The sequence below is a fragment of the Notamacropus eugenii genome, chromosome 1 (assembly GCF_028372415.1).
Source record: "Notamacropus eugenii isolate mMacEug1 chromosome 1, mMacEug1.pri_v2, whole genome shotgun sequence".
Lineage (NCBI taxonomy): Eukaryota > Metazoa > Chordata > Mammalia > Diprotodontia > Macropodidae > Notamacropus > Notamacropus eugenii.
Window position 1 is genome coordinate 55,121,962 of NC_092872.1, and position 19,734 is coordinate 55,141,695.

The following is a 19,734-nucleotide window of genomic DNA, read 5'->3' on the forward strand; positions in this document are numbered from 1 at the left end:
TCTGGAGGAAGAACATCAGGTTAAGTATCGTGATGGAGGAAATTAATTAAAAAGAAGAGTCTGCTTAAAAACTGAGAACTGACCTGACATAAATGTCTAATTAAGATTTTCAAAATGTCTGTGTGCAAAATGGCATACCTTGGTTAGCAGAGCACACTGGGGTGGAAAAGCTGTTGTGCTGTTCAGAGAGGTAGTATGGTAGGAAGCACCCTGAATTTGGAGTCAGAAGGCTGCTTTTGATACTTCATAGTGAACGTGCTTTGGGCACATTACTACATCAAGGTTCTATGATGGAGCTATTGCAGATTTGCCTACACATCTTAGAAGATGGTCTTTGTAAATTCCTGTGGCTGAAAAATTCATTATTGTACGATCAGTGTTTTGGTCTCTGAATTTAACAATGTTGATTCTTTGACTGCTGATATTCAGTCCCTATATTAACACTTGAAGCCTTTCTTTCTTAATGTGACCCAGTAGAGCTTGCATTCCACTGGTATGGCCTTTGGTGCCCAGAATTAGCTCCATGAAAGGTCCTTTAATGGAAAGGTCATTAAACCTTTTTGAGTCCTTTTTCCTCATCTGTGAAATGGGTATAATACTTGCGTCCCCTAAGTGGCAGAGTTGTTGTGAGGAAAGTGCTTTGTCAACTACAAAATGCTCTGAAAATATAAACTCTTGTTTATACTATAATTGTAGATAAGAGGTGAATGTTGGCCAAAATGAGCCATCTAGAAAAAAGAATTCTCATGGTAGTAAAGAGCTTTCAGTAAGTAGAATTTGGGGTTGCTTTTATTTCTCCTGTTACGGGTATTTCAGAGAGTACTTGATTTGAATTTCTAGGGCTTCAATTTCTTCATCTGTAGAATGTAGAATTGACCTTGATGTGGTTTCTTCCAGCTGTTATCTCTTATAACCTCCCAGTTATGCAGCCCCTTTCTGAGAGAAGAGAAATGGTCCAGTTTTACCTGTAACTTACTTAACCACAAGGTCTTACCAACTTTGTTGATGTGGATTGGTTAGAGGAAGTTAGGGGGACCACTGGCATAGAAGACAGAAAATGTGGGTTTGGGATGAGAGATAATTAACTGCTCATCTTGTTGTATCTCTTTGTTTAAAAAGGATGCTGTGTACGTTATCTCATTTGATAGTCTTCACACTGTTCCTATAAGTCATATGAATTATTCCTTTTTTAGTAGATGAGGCAACTGGGGCTACAAGAAGTTGAATGACTGGACAAAGTCACACAAGCCAGTAAATGGCATAATTAACACCTAAAATACAGGGTTGTCCCAAAAGTTGTAGAACAGTTTTAAGTTTTAATAGGGTTTCCAACTTCCAAACAATTGTTCTTTCAACTACAGCATGCTGCTTTTCATAGCATAGCTCATTCTTGATATTCTGGCTTTTCCTATCCATAATCAAGTAGTCCCATAGTGTGCCCCTGACTGGAAGGACTAGAACCCTGAGTGTCCTTTCTTTGATGGCTCTCAGTTCTTCACAGGCATGATGCAAAAAGGTAGATTGTATTATTTCCACAGCATACCTGTCTTGTTCTCTGTTGACTTCAGGGGACCCACCTCACATGCATTGGCACTGCATTTCTTCAGATTTCTGGCATTGGAAATAGACAAGGCAGTGATTGTACTCAACTTCCAAGTGAAATGAAATAGGATCTAAAGGACACTCAGTCTTTGTTTTCCCAGATTTGGGCCTGAATACCTGAGCAGAACAGGAAATGTTTCCTAATATAACCACCTTCTACCAGCAGGACTGACATAATTCAGTCATAAGTCCGATCATATATTTGAGAGATGTTGATGTTGCAGAGAATCTAACTAGAGGACTTTTCCATTCCTCTAATGGATTTAGATAGAGAGGAGCTATAAATACAGACACAGGTATAATTATTGTCCCTTAATTTATGATTGTGTACAAAGCATAAAACTGGGGGTTTTATTGTTTTTTAAAATTTTTTCAAGTACAGGTATTTTTTAAAATTATTCTTTTCCTGGTATTACCCTTCATACCAACTGGGCAAATTAAAAAAAAAAACATGCAAACCCCCAAACCACACCCTTCAAATACCTATCTGCAGCAAAACAAATTCTTACATTAGCCATATCTTTAAATGTATATGTCTTTCTGGATTTTAAGTTCATCACTTCTCTGTCAGGAGGTGAGTGACATGTTTCATCTTTCTTTTGGACTCATAGTTTATTGTTGCTTAGGTCAGAGTTCTAAAGTCTCTCAAAGTTATTTTTCTCTCTAATGTTATCATTATACAGATTGTTCTCTGATTTACTTCACTCTGCATCAATCAGTTTATAAAGGTTTTCTCAATTTCCTGTGAAATTGTCCACATAAAACTTATTGTTAAAGTTTTTCTCGAGACCTTCCTTTAGACATATTCTACAAACCAATTATCTTTACTGATCATTCTATGGCACAGGCATTAGGAATGTTCTTTAAGAGTTTTGTTTAATTTTATCTTTTGCAATTAACAAACATTTATTTCCCTTCCACACAACCTTGATTTAGAAGAAAACAAATCCCAAAAGAAAAATAAATACTTGTAGTCAAGCAAAATAAATCCCCACATTATCATCTAATGTGTCATTCTGTGTTTTAAATCCATCCCCAGTCTGTCAGGAGATGGATCATATATTCATCATCAGTTCCTCATTAGAAATATTCTTAAAAGAACACTGTTCACTTTTTTTTTTAAAGTTCTGAAGTCTCTTAACCTAAAAATACACACAATACTTATTTGGAAAACAAACAAGCCCTCTTGCAGCAGTTGTATGCAGGGAATGCAGCTCACCCTAGGCAGTGGTTGTCAAGCAGTTATAGCAGTTGTCAAACAATAATAACAAATATCCAAACCCAAATTGGTGTCAGAAAAGTCAGCAGAAATGTTTAAGAGCATGGTAGAAGGAAGATGATATGATACTGGTGGCGTTGAAGGCCACATGGGGTGGGATCATCTTGGTAATTTCCAGTGGTGCTATCTTTATTCTCTCATTCTCTCTTTTTTTCTAGTCTTCTGCAGAGTTGAGATGTAGTAGAGAGAGTACTGGGGAAGCTAGGTACTGCAGTGGATTGAATTCCAGGCCTGGAGTCAAGAAGACCTGAGTTCAAATCCAGCCTCAAAGTCATTGAACCCTGTGTGCCTCATATTCCTTATCTGTAAAATAAGCTGGACAAGGAAATGGCAAACCACTCTAGTATCTTTGCCAATAAAACCCTAATGGGGTCACAGAGAGTTGGACACGAGTGAACCACAAAAAGAAAGAACACTTCCCCGAGATAGAAGTGTGGAGACCTAAATTCCTATCTCACCTCTTTTCTGGCTAGCCAGCTAAAATGGATGATGTCTAAGGTTCTTTGTGAGGTTCCGACTACTACTGTCCTCCTTTGTGTATAGCGAAAGAGACTGGCAAAAAAATCCTCCAACATCTGAGATCAACCTGTGGAATTAGAGGTTGCTCATTTGCCAGTGGCTCACATGTAAGGTGGACACAGAGTCCAAGCTATAAGGGACCTTTCATTTTTTCTAATTTAACTTCTCACAGAACTATGCAAAAGTAGAACGGCATATCATCTACATTCAGAGGCAGAACTAAGGAACTGGAACACAGAATGAAGCAGAATATTTTCTCTTGCGCCATGTTTTGTTTTGTTTGAGTTTTTCCCATGATATCTCCCATTCATTTTAATTCCTCTGTGCAATGTGACTAATGTGAAAAAATGTGTTTAATAAGAATGTATTTTATTTATAAAACCCATATAAGATTGCATGCCGTCTTGGGGAGGGAGGGGGAGAAAATCTAAAACTTTTGAAAATGATCGTAGAAAACCGAAAACAAATTAATAATAATAATAAAAAAGTAGAATGGTATATATGAAGTAATGGGTTCCTCTTACTGCATATTTTTCAGGCAAAGGTGGAAGACTCCATTTGGGGCTTCTTTTTAGAGTAAGAATGGGACGAGATGGCCTTTTAGACCCCATCCAACTCTAAGATTCTCAGATTCTTTGTTGTCCCTCTTACCTCAGTCTCTGCCCCCTCTTCCCTTCTTCCCTCCCTGTTCAGTGGCTTTCCACGGTCATGATGTAATTTGGAAGAAACCTGGATTTATCTAAGTATTTTATTATCTCCGTATAACTACAACTGAAAGATGAAGGAAGTGGGCCTGTCCTGATTGCATTGACCAAATCTCCCTTCTTGGTTACATGCCTTTTTATGCATTAAGCCACATCCCTTTCTCCTGCAGTCTCAGATGCCACTCAAACTTCCTGCCTCAGTTGTTGTTTATTATAATTTATATAGATCTATACATTACTAGTCTGAGAGCAAGCTCCACTATCTTGGCAACTATTTTACTGCACTGTATAGTTCATTCTTGGTTCATCTTGGGGTTCATTTTCTGACTATCTTATTTTTAGGTTCCCCTCATGCTACATTCTTGTGATCCTTCTCGTCACTATCTCCATTAACATCTTCCTTGTAGGCAGTCAGTATTGTGTTAAATTTCTAAGACAACCATATTTGTCTTCCTTGTCCCATCTCTCCATATATCCTAAAAATAACAGATATTAAAATAATGCATTCTGAATATGAAACTTGTCAGGTAAAATATACATTTCATTGAGGGGCCTCCTTTCTCTGACCCAGAGCCTAGACTTTTGCTCAGATCTTTTCTAGTTTCAGCTTTTGGCCAGTTTTTGAGCCTTATCCTTTATAAGAGGCATGACACATCCTTTCCTTACTGTAGTAGGTGTTGACTATTTGCCTTCAAGTATTTGAAGGGCTGCTATGTGAAGGAGGAATTGGAAGAGGGATTATTTTGTATGTGGTCACAGAGGGTGGGACTAGGAGCATTAGCTCAGAGTTTTGTAAATTTAAATTTAGGCTTAAATAAGGACACATTTCCTAACAATTAAAGCTACTCAAAAGTGGCATTGATTGCTACTGGAGGTAGAGGGCTTTCCTTCATTGAAGGTCTTTAGACAGAAGTTGGGTGGTTATTCATCAGATATGTTATAGAGGGGATTCTTTGTATGGGTTCCGTATGATGACCATTGAGGTCCCTCTGATTCTGAAATTCATTGAAGATTCTGTGCAGAACAGATGCTGAAGCTATGGTGAGGCAAAAACCAGGCTCTGATGAGCTGTTGAGAGGAAGCCCTATAACTGAATTTATTCTTTTGTGCCAAACATATGCTCATTCTTCTCATTGGTCTCTAGGGATAGTAATGATCAAAGATTCTTATGGTTGATTTTTTTCAGTATTGTTACAGAACTGTAGGTTCCAAGACTAGAAATAAAGAATGTGAGTTATTCCTGTCATGCATTTTCTTCGTTTTCCAAGGAATAACAGCCTTCCTCCTGTGGTTTTTCTGTGTTAAGAGAACAGTTTAATATCTACTTCCATGTTTCTTCTGACAAGCAGAAGCAGGTTGAATGAGAAACAATACCCAGGTTGGGATTTAATTTGTGAAATTTCAGTAAGTGGGTCTTTGTAATGTGCTGAACATAAAAAAGGAAATCTCTTGTCAAAAACCATTTAAGAAAGTCCTGCTAAAAAAGTGAGGCAGCCTATGTGCAGTGTGATGCAGCAGGATGCAGACTCCACAAATAGTTGATTGTTATCTTTGGTTTTCTGCAGCCTGTGTACTACTGGTGTGGTACGGTTACACATCAACAATTGGCTGGAAGTGAGCTTCTGCCTGCCTCATAAAATCCATTATGTCGCAACAAATTTTATACCTCCTGAAGCCATTGAAAGAAGCCTGAAAGCTATCCGGTAACTACATCTTGTTCTCCAGAGGGCTTGTGCTCCCACTTCTCTCCCATAATTCCTAGATCATCGTCATTCTTTCTGGATTACTCTGTGCCCTCTATGCCAAATGTTTTGCTGATCACACTACTTCTGAAAGCTATTAGCCCACAGGCCAGGTGCTTTTACTCTCCTGCTTCCTATTTCAGAAATGGTCAGTGGGATTCTGCCACTTGTTGTAGTCAAAATATGATAGGCTTTTATTGTAGATGACACAGTACCCAAGAGCAACTGAAATGCCCATTCCTTTGTTCTGGCCCTACTGCACCCAGGATGTGTTTAGATCTTTTTCCCTGTGATCACAGCCCTAGGCTTAGTGACTATTTGTTTTATGTCATGAAGGTCAGGTTTCAGGGGAGTGAGCTGCAGTCCAAGGCTCAGCTGAACAGTTCATTTTTAACTTTTTGCAAATTTGACTTAGTTATCATGGGATTGCCTTCTTAAGGCCTTTCTTTCCTATTTCTGATTGACTTCTCCAAATTTACAAATTTCCATCAAAGAAATAGGTTATAAAAACTTATCCCTTTTGGTTTCTCAGAGAACCAAAGAGTTGATGTGGTACTTTGTGCTTGTCTTGTTATCAAGAATCCTGCTTCTCATGCTTCCCATCTGTGTGGCTGTGGGCAAATCACTTCAACCCTCTAAGCCACTTTGCCTATAAAATGGATGTAATAATTCTCGTGAGAAAAGTTCTTTGTCAACAGTGAAGTTCTATGAGAATGTGAATTATTATCCCTCTCTCCCTAAAAAAGTTTCCTTGCTCCTAAAGACCTCTTCAGTTTAGGCTTTAGTTTGGTTTTTGTTTTTCACACAGAAAGCTGTTTTTGGAGAGCTTGCATTTCAAAAGTTTTCAAAGTACTTTCCTCATATGATTAATTATCCCCATTTACAGAATGTAAACCCTGGCCTTTTGATTTTAAGTCTGGTACTTCTCTCCAAACTGTATGGGGAGAACTGTATTCCTTGGTAATATTTCTAGCTGATTTTAGAAATGTATATACACATACATATATATGTATATATATACTTACACCCATACTCACATGTGTGTATATATATATATATATATGTACACATATATATACTCATAATATAGTGTGATCATATTAAATTATATTAAATGTAATTGGGAAATCTTTAATAAAATAAGTAAAAATACAGTAAAACATAGATAACATGACATTTTAAAACTAAGTCAATATACAGCCCACAGGGATCCTTATGTCTAGATTGGGGGCTCTGTTTCTATTTGAGTTTGACAGCAATGCATTGAAGCTGCCAGGTACAGATTTGCTTCCATGACCCCTCTTGAGTCCTCTTGTAGTTCCCTGTAAAGTCTGTGCAGGCTGCATGCTGAGGCCGACCCTGGCCAATTGCTACTCATTGCTTTCTCTGCTATTGGATGATTTCAGTTAATGTGTATGTTTCTTCTGTGTCAGGCCTTATCATGCCTTACTGCTGCTCAATGATGAGAAGTCCCTACTCAGTGAACTCCCATTAGACTGTTCCCCTGCTCTTGTGAGAGTGATTAAGACCACCTCTGCTGTGAAGAATCTTCAGCAGCTTGCTCAGGATGCCGATCTGGCACTGCTGCAGGTACATGGGAAAGAAAAAACATTTATTGAATGACGTTGATTGGTGGAAACCACTAGATCATGATGGGTGGGAGCAAAAAGATGGCAGGGAAGAAGGAAGAGGAAGTTAAAATACAGTAGGGATCAGAGGGAAGGAGGACCATGTCCCATACCACAAAGATGGTCATTACTATGTAGTTTACATGTGGAGAAACAGGAGTAGCTGTTCATTGTGAAAGTCAAAAGCATTGGGATGGATGGGAATCAGGAAACTGGTATTACTTCCAGGTTGACCCCTTAACTTTTCCTGTACCCTTTAGCAAGCTCTTCTCTGTTCTGGGCCTTAATATAAAATCTAAATAATACTTCATAACCTTCACATTGGTATCAGATGATTTGGAACATAATTCCAACTCAGCCAAAGATACTGAACACTTAAGCAGTTGTTATAGTTTGGCAGCCAGTTATCAGTTTCTTAGATGTTCTCTGTATACCTATACTTGTCTTCCTCCTGATATTCATGTTTTCTTGGCATGTATATATATTCATGGGGCAGCTAGGTGACACAGTGGATAGAGTGCCAGGTCTGGAGTCAGGAAGACTCATTTTTCTGAGTTCAAATCCAGCCTTACACACTTAACTAACAGTGTGACCCTGGCCAAGTCACTTAACCATTTTTGCCTCAGTTTCTTAATCTGTAAGATGAGCTGGAGAAGAAAATGGAAAACTACTCCAATACCTTTGTCAAGGAAACTCCAGATGGCGTCACGAAGAGCCAGACACGACTGAAAAACAACTGAACCACAATATGTATGTTCATAGGTTTAGTAAAATAAGATAGACTGTTGAAAGCTAAGCATTGGGCCATTCAGGTGGCACCTAAACTGGATGTTTCTTCTTGCATATTTATTGGGGCTTGGAAACTATCATTGTTTTCTGGGAGATTGTAAAAGGTAAAAGATTAGAATAAGATTGTTTGGTAGTAGATTAGGAGGAGATTGAAGACTAGGAAACCTTGCTAAATTGTTCCCTTGTGGGAGTGATTATGACCACCTTTGCTGTGAAGAATCTGCAGCTGCTCTCTCAGAATCACAGAAGGTCTGTATGAGTGAGGCAGCATCCACTGCTGCATTAATTAGATTTAAAACTTCATAGAATCTCATGGCAACTGGGGGATGAGAAATGCTGGGCTCTTCTCCTAGGAACATTTTATTACAGTCCTTTTGACCAGTTTTTAAAGTTAAAGATGCTTCTGCCACTTGCCTTTGAGACTACCCTTCTGAAAAGTTCTGTTAGCAGATTTTTCCAGTGTTCCTTGGCTGCCGCCTCCTGCTTCTCCTCACATTAGTCAGATGCTCTTGGACCACCCTGAGCAATCTTTTTCCCAGCTGGGGTTTTACATGTATGAGACAGATGCACTTTTTTTTTCTGGATGCTTGTCACAGAATCCTAGAATGTCAAGGCTAGAAGGGATCTTTGAGATCACTAGTCCAACTCCCTTTTATCAATGAAGAAACCAAAGCCCAGAGAGGGGAAATGAATTGCCCGATACCATGCATCTAGTTAGCAGTAGAGCTTGAACAGCATCCTAAGTTTCCATGCTCTGAGGTTCATGTTGTTTACATTATAACACTGCCTTCCGTGTCCCAGTCAGCTCCAAGGCACGGTGCTGGACTTGGAGTCAGCAGGACCTATCCCACCTCAGATACTTATTAGTTGTGTAACCCTGAGCAAGTCATTTAACCTCAGTGTGCCTCAGCTTCCTTAACCATAAAATGATGATATTAACACCACCTACATTTCAAGGTTGTTGTAAGAATCAAATAATATTTGTAAAATGCTTCGAACAGTGCTTGGAACGTAATAGCTGCTGTATAAATGCATATTTCCTCAGTTTCCTCATCTAGAAAAGGAGATGATGATAATACCTACCCCCCAGGATGATCATAAACATGAAATATCCGTAATCCTTTACAGACGTTAAAGTACGGCGTAAGTGGCAGCTTTTGTTATTCCTGCATTCTTCTGATCTGACCTCATCAATGAGCCTTCCTTCCTCATCTGTGACTGTCGTAGGCCCTTGCTGTTAATGACACCTAGATACCTTGCTGGCCCAGAGTTAACATTCTCCTCTTGCGTAATGTCTATTTTATTTGTTGTGGGTGGGACCACATTGTAAACAGTTGTGTTTTTGGCAAACCTAACATAAATAAAATCCTCTCTTTCACTTACATTAGAGATGCTTCATCTTCCTTTCCAGATTGATCTTTAGTGACTGGGGCTCCTCACCCTTAGCTTCATTTCTGTCTTTTGGTCCCACAGTTAGTATTCACTAATGGAATTTAAGCAGTCTTGGAAATGCCCTTTTAAGGACATGCTCCAGTGAATCCATTTGTAATACCAATAAGTACTCGCAAAGAATCTGTTGGGTTTTTAAATTGTTTTTCTATTAGCCTTTTAAAAAGTGGGATAACGTATGGTGCTCTGGAAACATCGGATCATTTAGGAAATTTTATGAACTTTTATAGCTTTTGATTAGGACCCTGTGAAAAGCTAGAAGGGGTCAAGGCAACATCCTCCTGTGTGGTCACCTGAGGCAGGAAGTAGCACCTGAACCAGCAGTATCCCAGTGCTTTCCAGTGACCCGTTTAATAATGCTCATATCATACATGTTGGCAAAAGTGATTTTATGTATTTGACCACTTCCTGGGGGAAATGGACTGATCTGGTTTGGGGAAGATAACTGGTGGTATGGCATTGCAGAAAGAGTCCTGGAGGTAGAGTTTAGTTTCTGGAGCAGCATGGTATGGTGGAAAGAGCATTGGACTTAGAGGCAAAAGAGGTCTGGCACCAGCCCCTGCTCCTGGCCCATGTGAGATGTAGCCATGCCCATGTCATATAATCTCTTAGCCTCAGTTTCCTCATCTGAGGAGTGAGGATAATACCTATGATGTCTAACTCACAGGGCTGTTGTGAGAATATAATGAAATTGTATATGTACGTAATTTTGTGTATTATAATGTGATCATGGAGACATCAGTGTCACTGAACCTTCATTTGTTCTGTAAAATGGGGTGTAATAAACCTTGGAAGTGCCCTAGGAACGTAAGTCTTCTGTCAGGCTAGATGAGGTAGTGCTGCCCTGGGCTTGGAAGTTGGCAGTCAGATTATATTTAAGGGATTTCATTCTACCTTCTGGTGCTTTCAGGTTAAAAACCCAAAAAAGAACTTGCTTTCAGGTGAACATGAGGAAGGAAAGATAATGTCTTTGAAAGTTGGGGTCCCACAGGGAAGGGATTCTGTAATTGTCAAATGACGATTTAAATTTTAAAGTAATTATTGATACATTTTGCTTTTACATTAATTTTTAAAAAATTTTCACTCAGGTTTTGAAAAAAAATCTATCATTTTGTTCGGTCAGAATCAAAGAATCTCAGAATTGGAATAGAGTTCAAAGGTTATCAGATCCATTGTATCCCTGAGTCATAAATCCCCTCTGTCAATCCCCAAATATTCATCTTGCCTTGCCGAATGCTTCCAGTGACAGGGAACCCTCTTCCTAGTGAGGCAGCCCTTTCCATTTCTGGATAGTACTAATTATTGGGCAGTCATTCCTTCTGATGAGCCCAAATCTGCACCCCTCCCTCTGTAATTTCCCATCATTAGTCCTGATTCTGGTCTCTGGCCAATCAGAATCAGGTTAAGTCCTCATCATTCTTCAGAATCTGAAATCTAGTTTTCCGTCTTCTCCATCTTTTCATTCTCTCTCCTGAGCGCCTCCTCCTACACTTTCGGAGTCATTGTTTCCAGATTTAGTAAATTGGGCTTATATGTGGCTCAGGAGTGGGACTACCTAAAGTAAACAGAGGTTACATAGAAGATTAAAGTAGCAGACTAATTAATGATATCACCATCATTATCATCGCTCACATGTGTGCAGAGCCCTGTAGTCTGGCTTCCACAAAAACTGAGTGAGGCAAGCAGGATAGTGGTAGCCATTATGCCCATGGATCAGAGGTTAGGTGACTTGTTCAGGGCTACACAGCTATTAAATTTAGAAACCAGCTTTAAAACCTAGGAGAGTGAAGAGATTAGGAGTCTTCTTACTGTGCAGTGTGGTTGCTGCCTTATCTCATAAAAAGAGAGCTATCTTGATAACTGTAGAAATGTAAAAATGCATTTAAAAACAGACAAGTAGAAGGTGAAAGGTGAAGACAAACATGGCTGTAAGGGTAAGAGAAACCTGGACTGTTGAAAGCCACAGAAAATCCCTTAGTTTCATTGGAGGCAAAAATGATAACCACCTGCTCTTTTTTCCCTCTACTGTACAGACAGTAGAACTTATACGTTTACATTTTACCTTCTTTCTAACAGAGTCAGTGATAAGGGTGTTCATTCTTTTAAAGAGAAAAGGAAATCCCCACTCTTTTTATTTATTTTTTTAACAGTCACTCCATCCATCCATTCACTCATTCATTTATCCATCAGAAATTGATTATGTGCCCTCTGTGTGCCAGGAGAGTATGCTAGGATTTGGAGTAATTACAAAGATGTATACAACAATATAACCCCTACCCTCATGTTGCTTAATCTTTTAGGGAAGTTAAGATATGTATAGATCACTACAGTACAAGGTATAATGTGATAAGGTTCATGAGATGGATTCAGATAATATTATAGAGATTTAGAGGATCACTTGTGGTTGGGCTCATGAAGACTGTTGAGGAGTTGGCATTTGAACTGGGCAGGATTTTGATAGGTAGAGATAGGATGGAAGAACATTGTAGAGGGGTTGGGGGTAGGAGGAAAAGTGACCAAAGTGAAGAGTAAGGGAAGTATAAGGGATTGTGAATACTTGAGTTTGTCTAGAACATAAAATTTATTTTGGAATTAGAGATAGTGTAGGAAAGGCAGGGTGGTGCAGGGTTATGGAGGCCTCTGTGTGTTGGAGTTTCAGCTTTAATCCCACATGCAGGGGACAGCCATTGAAGGATTTTGAATAATAGAAAGGCATAGCAAGAGATGAATTTAACCATGTTTGGAAGATGGATTGGACCTGAGTGTTTGTGAGAATGGTGATGCCATTGTGACAAATGAAGAATTTGTAAAGAACTCGGAGAAAGTGGATGAGTTGTGAAGACAAAGGAGACCAAATGAAGGTCTCCTGGTAGTGCTTTCTACCACTTCTCTCCACCCTTACTCCTCCCAACCCCACTCCCATCCCACCTGTGCATTTGTATATGGACCATTACAACTAGGGGGCAGCCACTGACTTCTCTCAGCCAAAATCTCGCAGAAAAGTGTATGTTCTGTTGCTTCTTTGGAGTTAGTGGAGACCAGAGAGCTTTTTCACTTTATTTGTGGGCTCACACAGATTAAGAAAATTATATGAGTCTTTAAGGTTGAGGAGGAAACCAAAATCTGGTCATCAAGAACATTAGAACCTATGAAATGCTCCCTTGGGACAGACTCATGACCTGTTTAGTACATTGTAATATCTAGTCTCTGGGCCATCCAGGGACAATTGCAACAATTCTTCACCGTTTTATGTGCTGTGGACCCCTCTGGCAGCCTGGTCAAGCCTGTAGACCCTTTTCTCAGAATTACTTTTTCAAATGCATAAAATAAAATACATAGGATTGCAAAGGAAGCCAAAGGCTATTAAAAATAAAGATGTAAATTTTTCCCATCTAAGTTCATAGGTTAAGAATATCTGGTTTAAGGTCTTTATCCCGAAGAGATTTCATAAAACAGGGAAAAGGACCCACATGTACAAAAATATTTATAGCAGCTCTTTTCCTGGTCACAAAGAACTAGAAATTGAGGGGATGTCCATCAGTTGGGGAATGGTTGAACAAGTTGTGGTATGTGAATGTAATACAATACTATTGTTCTGTAAGAAATGATGAGTAAATTTCAGAAAAACCTGGAAAGACTTACATGAACTGATGTTGAATGAAGTGAGCAAAAGCAGGAGAACATTGTATATAGTAACAACATTGTTCAGTGACCAACTTTGATAAACTTAGCTCTTCTGAGCAATTCAATGATCTAAGACAATTCCAAAAGACTCATGATGGAAAATGCTATCCATATCCAGAAAAAGAACTATGGAGTCTGAATGTAGATCAGAATATACCTTTTTCTCTTTTTTCCCTTTCTTGTGGTTTTTCCTTTTTGTTAGAATTCTTCTTTCACAATATGACTTGTGCGGAAATATGTTTAATATGATTGTACATGTATAGCCTGTATCAGATTACATGCCATCTTGGGTATGGGGGAGGGGAAGGAAGGGACAAAATTTGGAAGTCAAAATCTTATAAAAGTGACTGTTGAAAACTAAAAAGAGTATCTGGTTTATATAGTTAGAGATATGACCTCAGCTTACCTAGATTCCCTTAACAACCTATTATTAATCTGTTAGCCAAGGATTTAATTAATTCTTTCCAGCTTTTATTGTCCAGGAGTGCAAAGACTATGTCTTATTCATCTTTGTTTCTCCCATATCACTTAGACACATCTTTGGACATAACAAGGACAAAAAAAATGTATTTATTAAATGAATAATTGATTTACAGTACTAGTCTCATGGTAGATGCTCAGATAATTGTTGATTGGCATTTTCAGCTTTAGAAAAAAGAAGTCATTTATCTTTTAATGGGATTCTGTGTCTATTTATGTTCTGTGTATATGTACACACATAAACATATATAAGAATTTGTCTGCCTGTATGCTTGAGTGTATGGAAGTGTTGTATGTGTATCTGAATGTTTATCTGTGTTTGTGGTATTTGTGTGGGAGGGTTATGTGTGTGCATAGAAGGGTTGCATGAGAATAGTGTATAACACAGGAGGGGTGGTTACCTGGTGGTATTGGCATGGAGGGGTGGTTGTATGGTGGATGGAATGTTTGTAAGGCATGTGTGAGTTGGAAAATAATGGGAGATTTGAGGAAAGGGGACAAAATGAGTAATAGGACATGTTTGGGGTACAATGGGAGGATAATATGTTGGGGGTCCCTGGGCATCTCTGTGGGTGTGATTATATCTGTGACACATCCATAATGTCTGACTATAAGCATAAATAAGGTAATGAAGGAAGTAAAAAGAAAGAAAAAGACAGAATCACTCATCAAACAATCATTCAGTTTTTCAGATTTCTGTTTGCATCTGGTTGTGTATGTATTGGGACTCTGATTATGAATGGCAAGTCCTGGAACCTGCTTTAGTAAAGGGGCCCTGACCCTCCAACTTCCTAAAGACAACCCTAAGTCCTAGGAATCTCCAGTGGATGTAGTTAGTTTTTCCCTTTGATCTGTACTGCTGCTTCATTAAAGGTTTCCTTGCTCTGGTGCTACTGTTGACTTTTCTACAGTGCCCGTTTTTAATACCACCATTGTTGATAAATAAATATTGATTGCCACCATGGTTGTCTGGAAGTCTAAGCCCTCAAAAATGGCTCCTTCTCTCCAGGGCCTATGTCCTGAACTGACCTCTGATGCATTTGTTTCTTGTGAATTAAGGTGGTCATCTACTTTCCTGATTCTGATAGAGAATATATGACTTTTAAAATATCATAGAACAATTGCATCTAAAGGGAGTGGAGCTTGGAGAAGTTCACAGTCACCTCCTTCATTTGGGATTTTATTGAGTTAGATTCCATGCTCGATGTCCAAGTTGGCTGCCTTCAGGGTTTGGCGTAATATCTTTCTTAAAGCTTTTCCAGATCCCAAGATGGCGGGATAATAACATGCACTTTCTAGAGCGCTGCCCCCAAGCCCAGCCAAATACCTGTAAAAAATGGCTCTAAACAAATTCTGGAGCTGCAGAACCCACAGAATGATGGAGAGAAGCAGAGCTCCACCCCAAGACAGCCTGGAAAGTCGCCAGGAAGTGTCTATCATGCCACACAGGGGCAGGGTGCAGTCTAGCATGGACCTCACCAGCACAGACAGGACCTGAGTCTTGCATCTGTGGCAGTTTCCAGACTTCAGGACACCAAAACACCAAGGACAAATTGGAAGGTCAGTGGAAAAAGCCTGTGGGACCAATGTGTGAGAGTGGAGTGGTCCAGCTCCAGCCCCAGGGCGACAGAGGGGGAAGGGGGTGGAGGAACCCACAGCAGCCATAGCAGCAGCAGGGACAGAGACAGTGACTGTTTCTGGAGCTCTAGATCCAGAGATTGTGGAGGAATCTAGTGGCTGACAGTACACCCCACCACCCCCACTGGAAGCAGAGATCTATCTTGACAACATCAAGTAAATGGCTGGGGAAATGAGCAAAAACCAAAAAAAGAATCAGACTATAGAACCTTACTTTGGTGACAGGGAAGACCAAAACATGCAAACAGAAGACAACAAAGTCAAAGCTCCTCCATCCAAAGCCTCCAAGAAAAATATGAATTGGTCTCAGGCCATGGAAGAGCTCAAAAAGGATTTTGAAAATCAAGTTAGAGAAGTAGAGCAAAAATTGGGAAGAGAAATGAGAGTGATGCAAGAAAATTATGAAAAATGAGTCAACTGCTTGCTAAAGGAGACCCAAAAAAATGCTGAAGAAAATAACACAGTAAAAAATAGACTAACCCAAATGACAAAAGAGATCCAAAAAGTCAATGAAGAGAAGAATACCCTAAAAAGCAGAATTGAGCAGATGGAAAAGGGGTCCAAAAGCTCACTGAAGTAAATGATTCCTTAAAGATTAGAATGGAGCAGATGGAAGCCAATGACTTTATGAAAAATCAAGAAATTATAAAACAAAACCAAAGAAATGAATAAATAGCAGACAATGTGAAATATCTCATTGGAAAAACAACTGACCTGGAAAAATAGATCCAGGAGAGACAATTTAAAAATTATGGTACTACCTGAAAGCCATGATCAAAAAAAGAGCCTACATATTATCTTTCAAGAAATTATCAAGGAAAACTGCCCTGATATTGTGGAACCAGAGGGTAAAATAAATATTGAAAGAATACACTGATCACCTTCTGAAAGGGATCCTAAAAAGAAAGCTCCTAGGAATATTGTAGCCAAATGCCAGAGCTCCCAGGTCAAGGAGAAAATATTGCAAGCAGCCAGAAAGAAATAATTTGAGTATTATGAAAATGCAATCAGAATAACACAAGATCTAGCAGCTTCTACATTAAGGGATCACAGGGCTTGGAATATGATATTCCAGAAGTCAAAGGAACTAGGATTAAAATAAAGAATTACCTACTCAGCAAAACTGAGTATAATACTTCAGAGGAAAAAATAGTTATTCAATGAAATAGAGGATTTTCAAGCATTCTAAATGAAAAGACCAGAGCTGAAAAGAAAATTTGATTTTCAAACACAAGAATCAAGAGAAGCATGAAAAGGTAAACATGAAAGAGAAATCATAAGGGACTTACTAAAATCAAACTGTTTACATTCCTACAAGGAAAGAGAATATTTATAACTCTTTAGACTTTTCTCAGTGCTAGGATAGTTGGAAGGATTACATACATATAAACAGAGGGCACAAAGTGAGTGGAATAGGAAGGGATGATATCTAAAAATAAAATTAAGGGGTGAGAGGAATATATTGGGAGGAGAAAGGGAAAAATAGAATGGGGCAAATTATCTCTCACATAAAAGAGGCAAGAAAAAGCTTTTTCAGTGGAAGGGAAGAGGGGAGGTGAAAGGGAAAAAGTGAAACTTACTCTCATCACATTTGGCTTAAGGAGGGAATAACATGCATACTTAATTTACTGTGAAACTCTATCTTACATTACAGGAAAGTAGGGGAGAAGGGGATAAGCGGAGGATGGGGGATGATAGAAAGGTGTAATTAGAAGTAAATACTTTTGAGGAGGGATAGGGTCAAAAGCGAGAACAAAGTAAATGAGGAGCAGGATGCAATGGAGGGAAATACAATTAATCTTCCACAACATAGCTTTTATGGAAGTCTTTTGCATAACTACACATGCATAACATATCAAATTGCTTGTCTTCTCAGTGGGGATGGGTGGGGAAGGAGGAAGGGAGAGAAGTGGAAACTCAAACTTTTAAAAACAAATGTTAAAAATTGTTTTTACGTGCAAGTAAAATATACAGGCATTGGGACAGAGAAATCTATCTTGTCCTCCAAGAAAATAGAGGGGATGAGGCTAAAAGAAGGGAAGGGTATGATAGAAGGGAGGGCAGACTGGGGGAAGGGGTAATCAAAATGTATTCTCTCTTGGGGTGGGAGGAGGGGAGAGATGGGGAGAAAATTTGGAACTCAAAATCTTGTGTAAATGAATGTTGAAAACTAAAAATAAACAAATTAGAATTTTTTTTTAAAAAAAAGTTTTTCCGTGAGTGCTTTTAGGATGTACAGGCTGCACTCTCACTCCTACCATTAATACTCTTTTTTCAGTTGTTAAGATCCAGGTAAGTGTAGTTTAGGATATTTAGATTATGTGCTCAATCTTCATCAATGTATCCAAACCAAGGTTAAGACTTGCTGCTGAGAAACTTGCCTCAGGATTTAACACCATTGTCTTCATTATTTTTCATTAAGAAAGAGTGATTATTATTGAATTGGGGTAATTCTGTGTTTGTGTGTGTGTGTGTGTGTGTGTGTGTGTGTGTCTGTGTCTGTGTCTGTGTCTGTGTCTGTGTAGAGAGAGATAAAGGGAGAAGAATGAAGAAACAGGAAGGGGGAGGAGGAGTGGAAAAACAGGCAGGGAAGAGAGAGATTAAGATTGAGAGTGTGAGCACAAGCTTGACCAGCACTTTGCACTTTCCTCAACAGAAGTCCTCCTTTGAATCCTCCTAATGGCGTTGTGAGTTAGGGTACTCAAAGGCTGTGCCAGTAAAGCACATGCTTTGGCACATCCCATAAAAATGAGCAAAGTCTTGTCAGTGTACTATCATCTAAGAGATCCAGTTTAGCTAAGTTTGGAGGGGCTTATTTTCAAGTGGTTAGTCACCAAGTGATGAATTTTTCAGCCACTGCAGCTCATTAAGACCAGCTGTTAAAGACATGAAAGGCTCTGGTCTTCATCACTGGAAGGAGTTACCTATATCAATGAGATCTTGGCTCATTGGAAATATTGAAAAAGACAGCCAGCACCTTTTAGTTCCCTTTTTCATGTGCTTAACCTGTTTATTGGGACATTTCAGAGAGTATAAATTGAAATATGATAGCCTACAGGCTTGCAAATGCAACACTAAGAAGAGAATGGATATAAGTTAAGAAAAATTTGGTTAGGCTTCAAGATTGTGAAGTGAAGTAAATTAGAGGCCCTCCCTATTTTTTTGTCTATTTAAAGTCAAGATCTTTCTTACATCAAAATAAGAAGTACAACCTTCCAGTCCTGATTTCCCCTTATGAATTTGGACATGCCCAGAATGACAACTCTAAAAGGCCTTTCCCACAGGAAAGTGCTTTCTCATGGCTTGGGCTTTCTTTAATTTGCTCATTCTGATTCCCTGCAATGGGACTTCCTTTTGGATAAATAAGTGCTGCAGGAGAGTAAGATTACATAAACAACCTACTTTGCTTTCAGTAGATGTAAGACTGAATCCCTGGTCTCTTTTTGGGCAGCATAAGAAGAAAACTTGGATAGAGTTACAGGGAGGTAGATTTCAGCTTACTGTAAAGAGGAATTCCCCCAAAATGAGACCCATCCAATACCGGAATGGTGTTTCCTCATAAAAAAAGTGATTTCTTCCTTCCTGGAGGTATTTAAACTGAGGCTAGATGACCACCCACCTGTTAGGTGATAGCAGGAGCCCTGGTCTTGAAATGAGAAGATTTGAGGTGAAATCCCAGCTCTGCCCTTACTGGTGACCCTCTGCAAGTCAGTTTCCATTTTTGAACCTTAGTTTCTTCTTTGTAAAATGGAGATATTTATACCACCTACCTTAGAGGAAAAAGATTATATGAGCTAAAATGAACTTTTTGTTTTGTTTTGACATTTTTTTTATTTTTAGTTTTCAACATTCACTTCCATAAGATTTTGAGTCCTAAATTTTCTACCCCTCCCCTCAAGATGGTGTGCAATCAGATATAGGCTATATATATATATGCATTCATATTAAACATTTTTTACATTAATCATGTTGTAAAGAAGAATTAGCACCAATGGGAGAAACCATGAGAAAGAAGAAACAAAAAAATAGCAAATAGTATACTTCGATTTGTGTTCAGACTCTATAGTTCTTTTTCTGGATGTGGATGGCATTTTCCATCATGAATCTTTTGGAATTGTCTTAGATCCTTGCATTGCTAAGAAGAGCTAAGTCAATCAAAGTCATCGCAAAATGTGGCAGTTACTGGGTACAATGTTCTTCTGGTTCTGCTCACTTGACTC

At 38.9% G+C, this 19,734-nt stretch overlaps 1 protein-coding gene across 9 annotated transcripts in view; it reads left to right on the forward strand.

The window, feature by feature from the left end:
• Nucleotides 1-19,734, forward strand: part of NPRL3 (NPR3 like, GATOR1 complex subunit) — a 111,022-nt gene that overhangs the window by 61,781 nt on the left and 29,507 nt on the right. For 7 of the 9 annotated variants that reach the window (XM_072602209.1, XM_072602164.1, XM_072602199.1 and 4 more), the window contains 2 exons: nt 5,670-5,807; nt 7,280-7,436. In XM_072602209.1, coding sequence (XP_072458310.1) covers nt 5,670-5,807; nt 7,280-7,436 — 295 coding nt within the window. The remainder of the gene's footprint in view (nt 1-5,669; nt 5,808-7,279; nt 7,437-19,734) is intronic. The other 2 variants (XM_072602185.1, XM_072602175.1) reach the window with 1 other exon arrangement.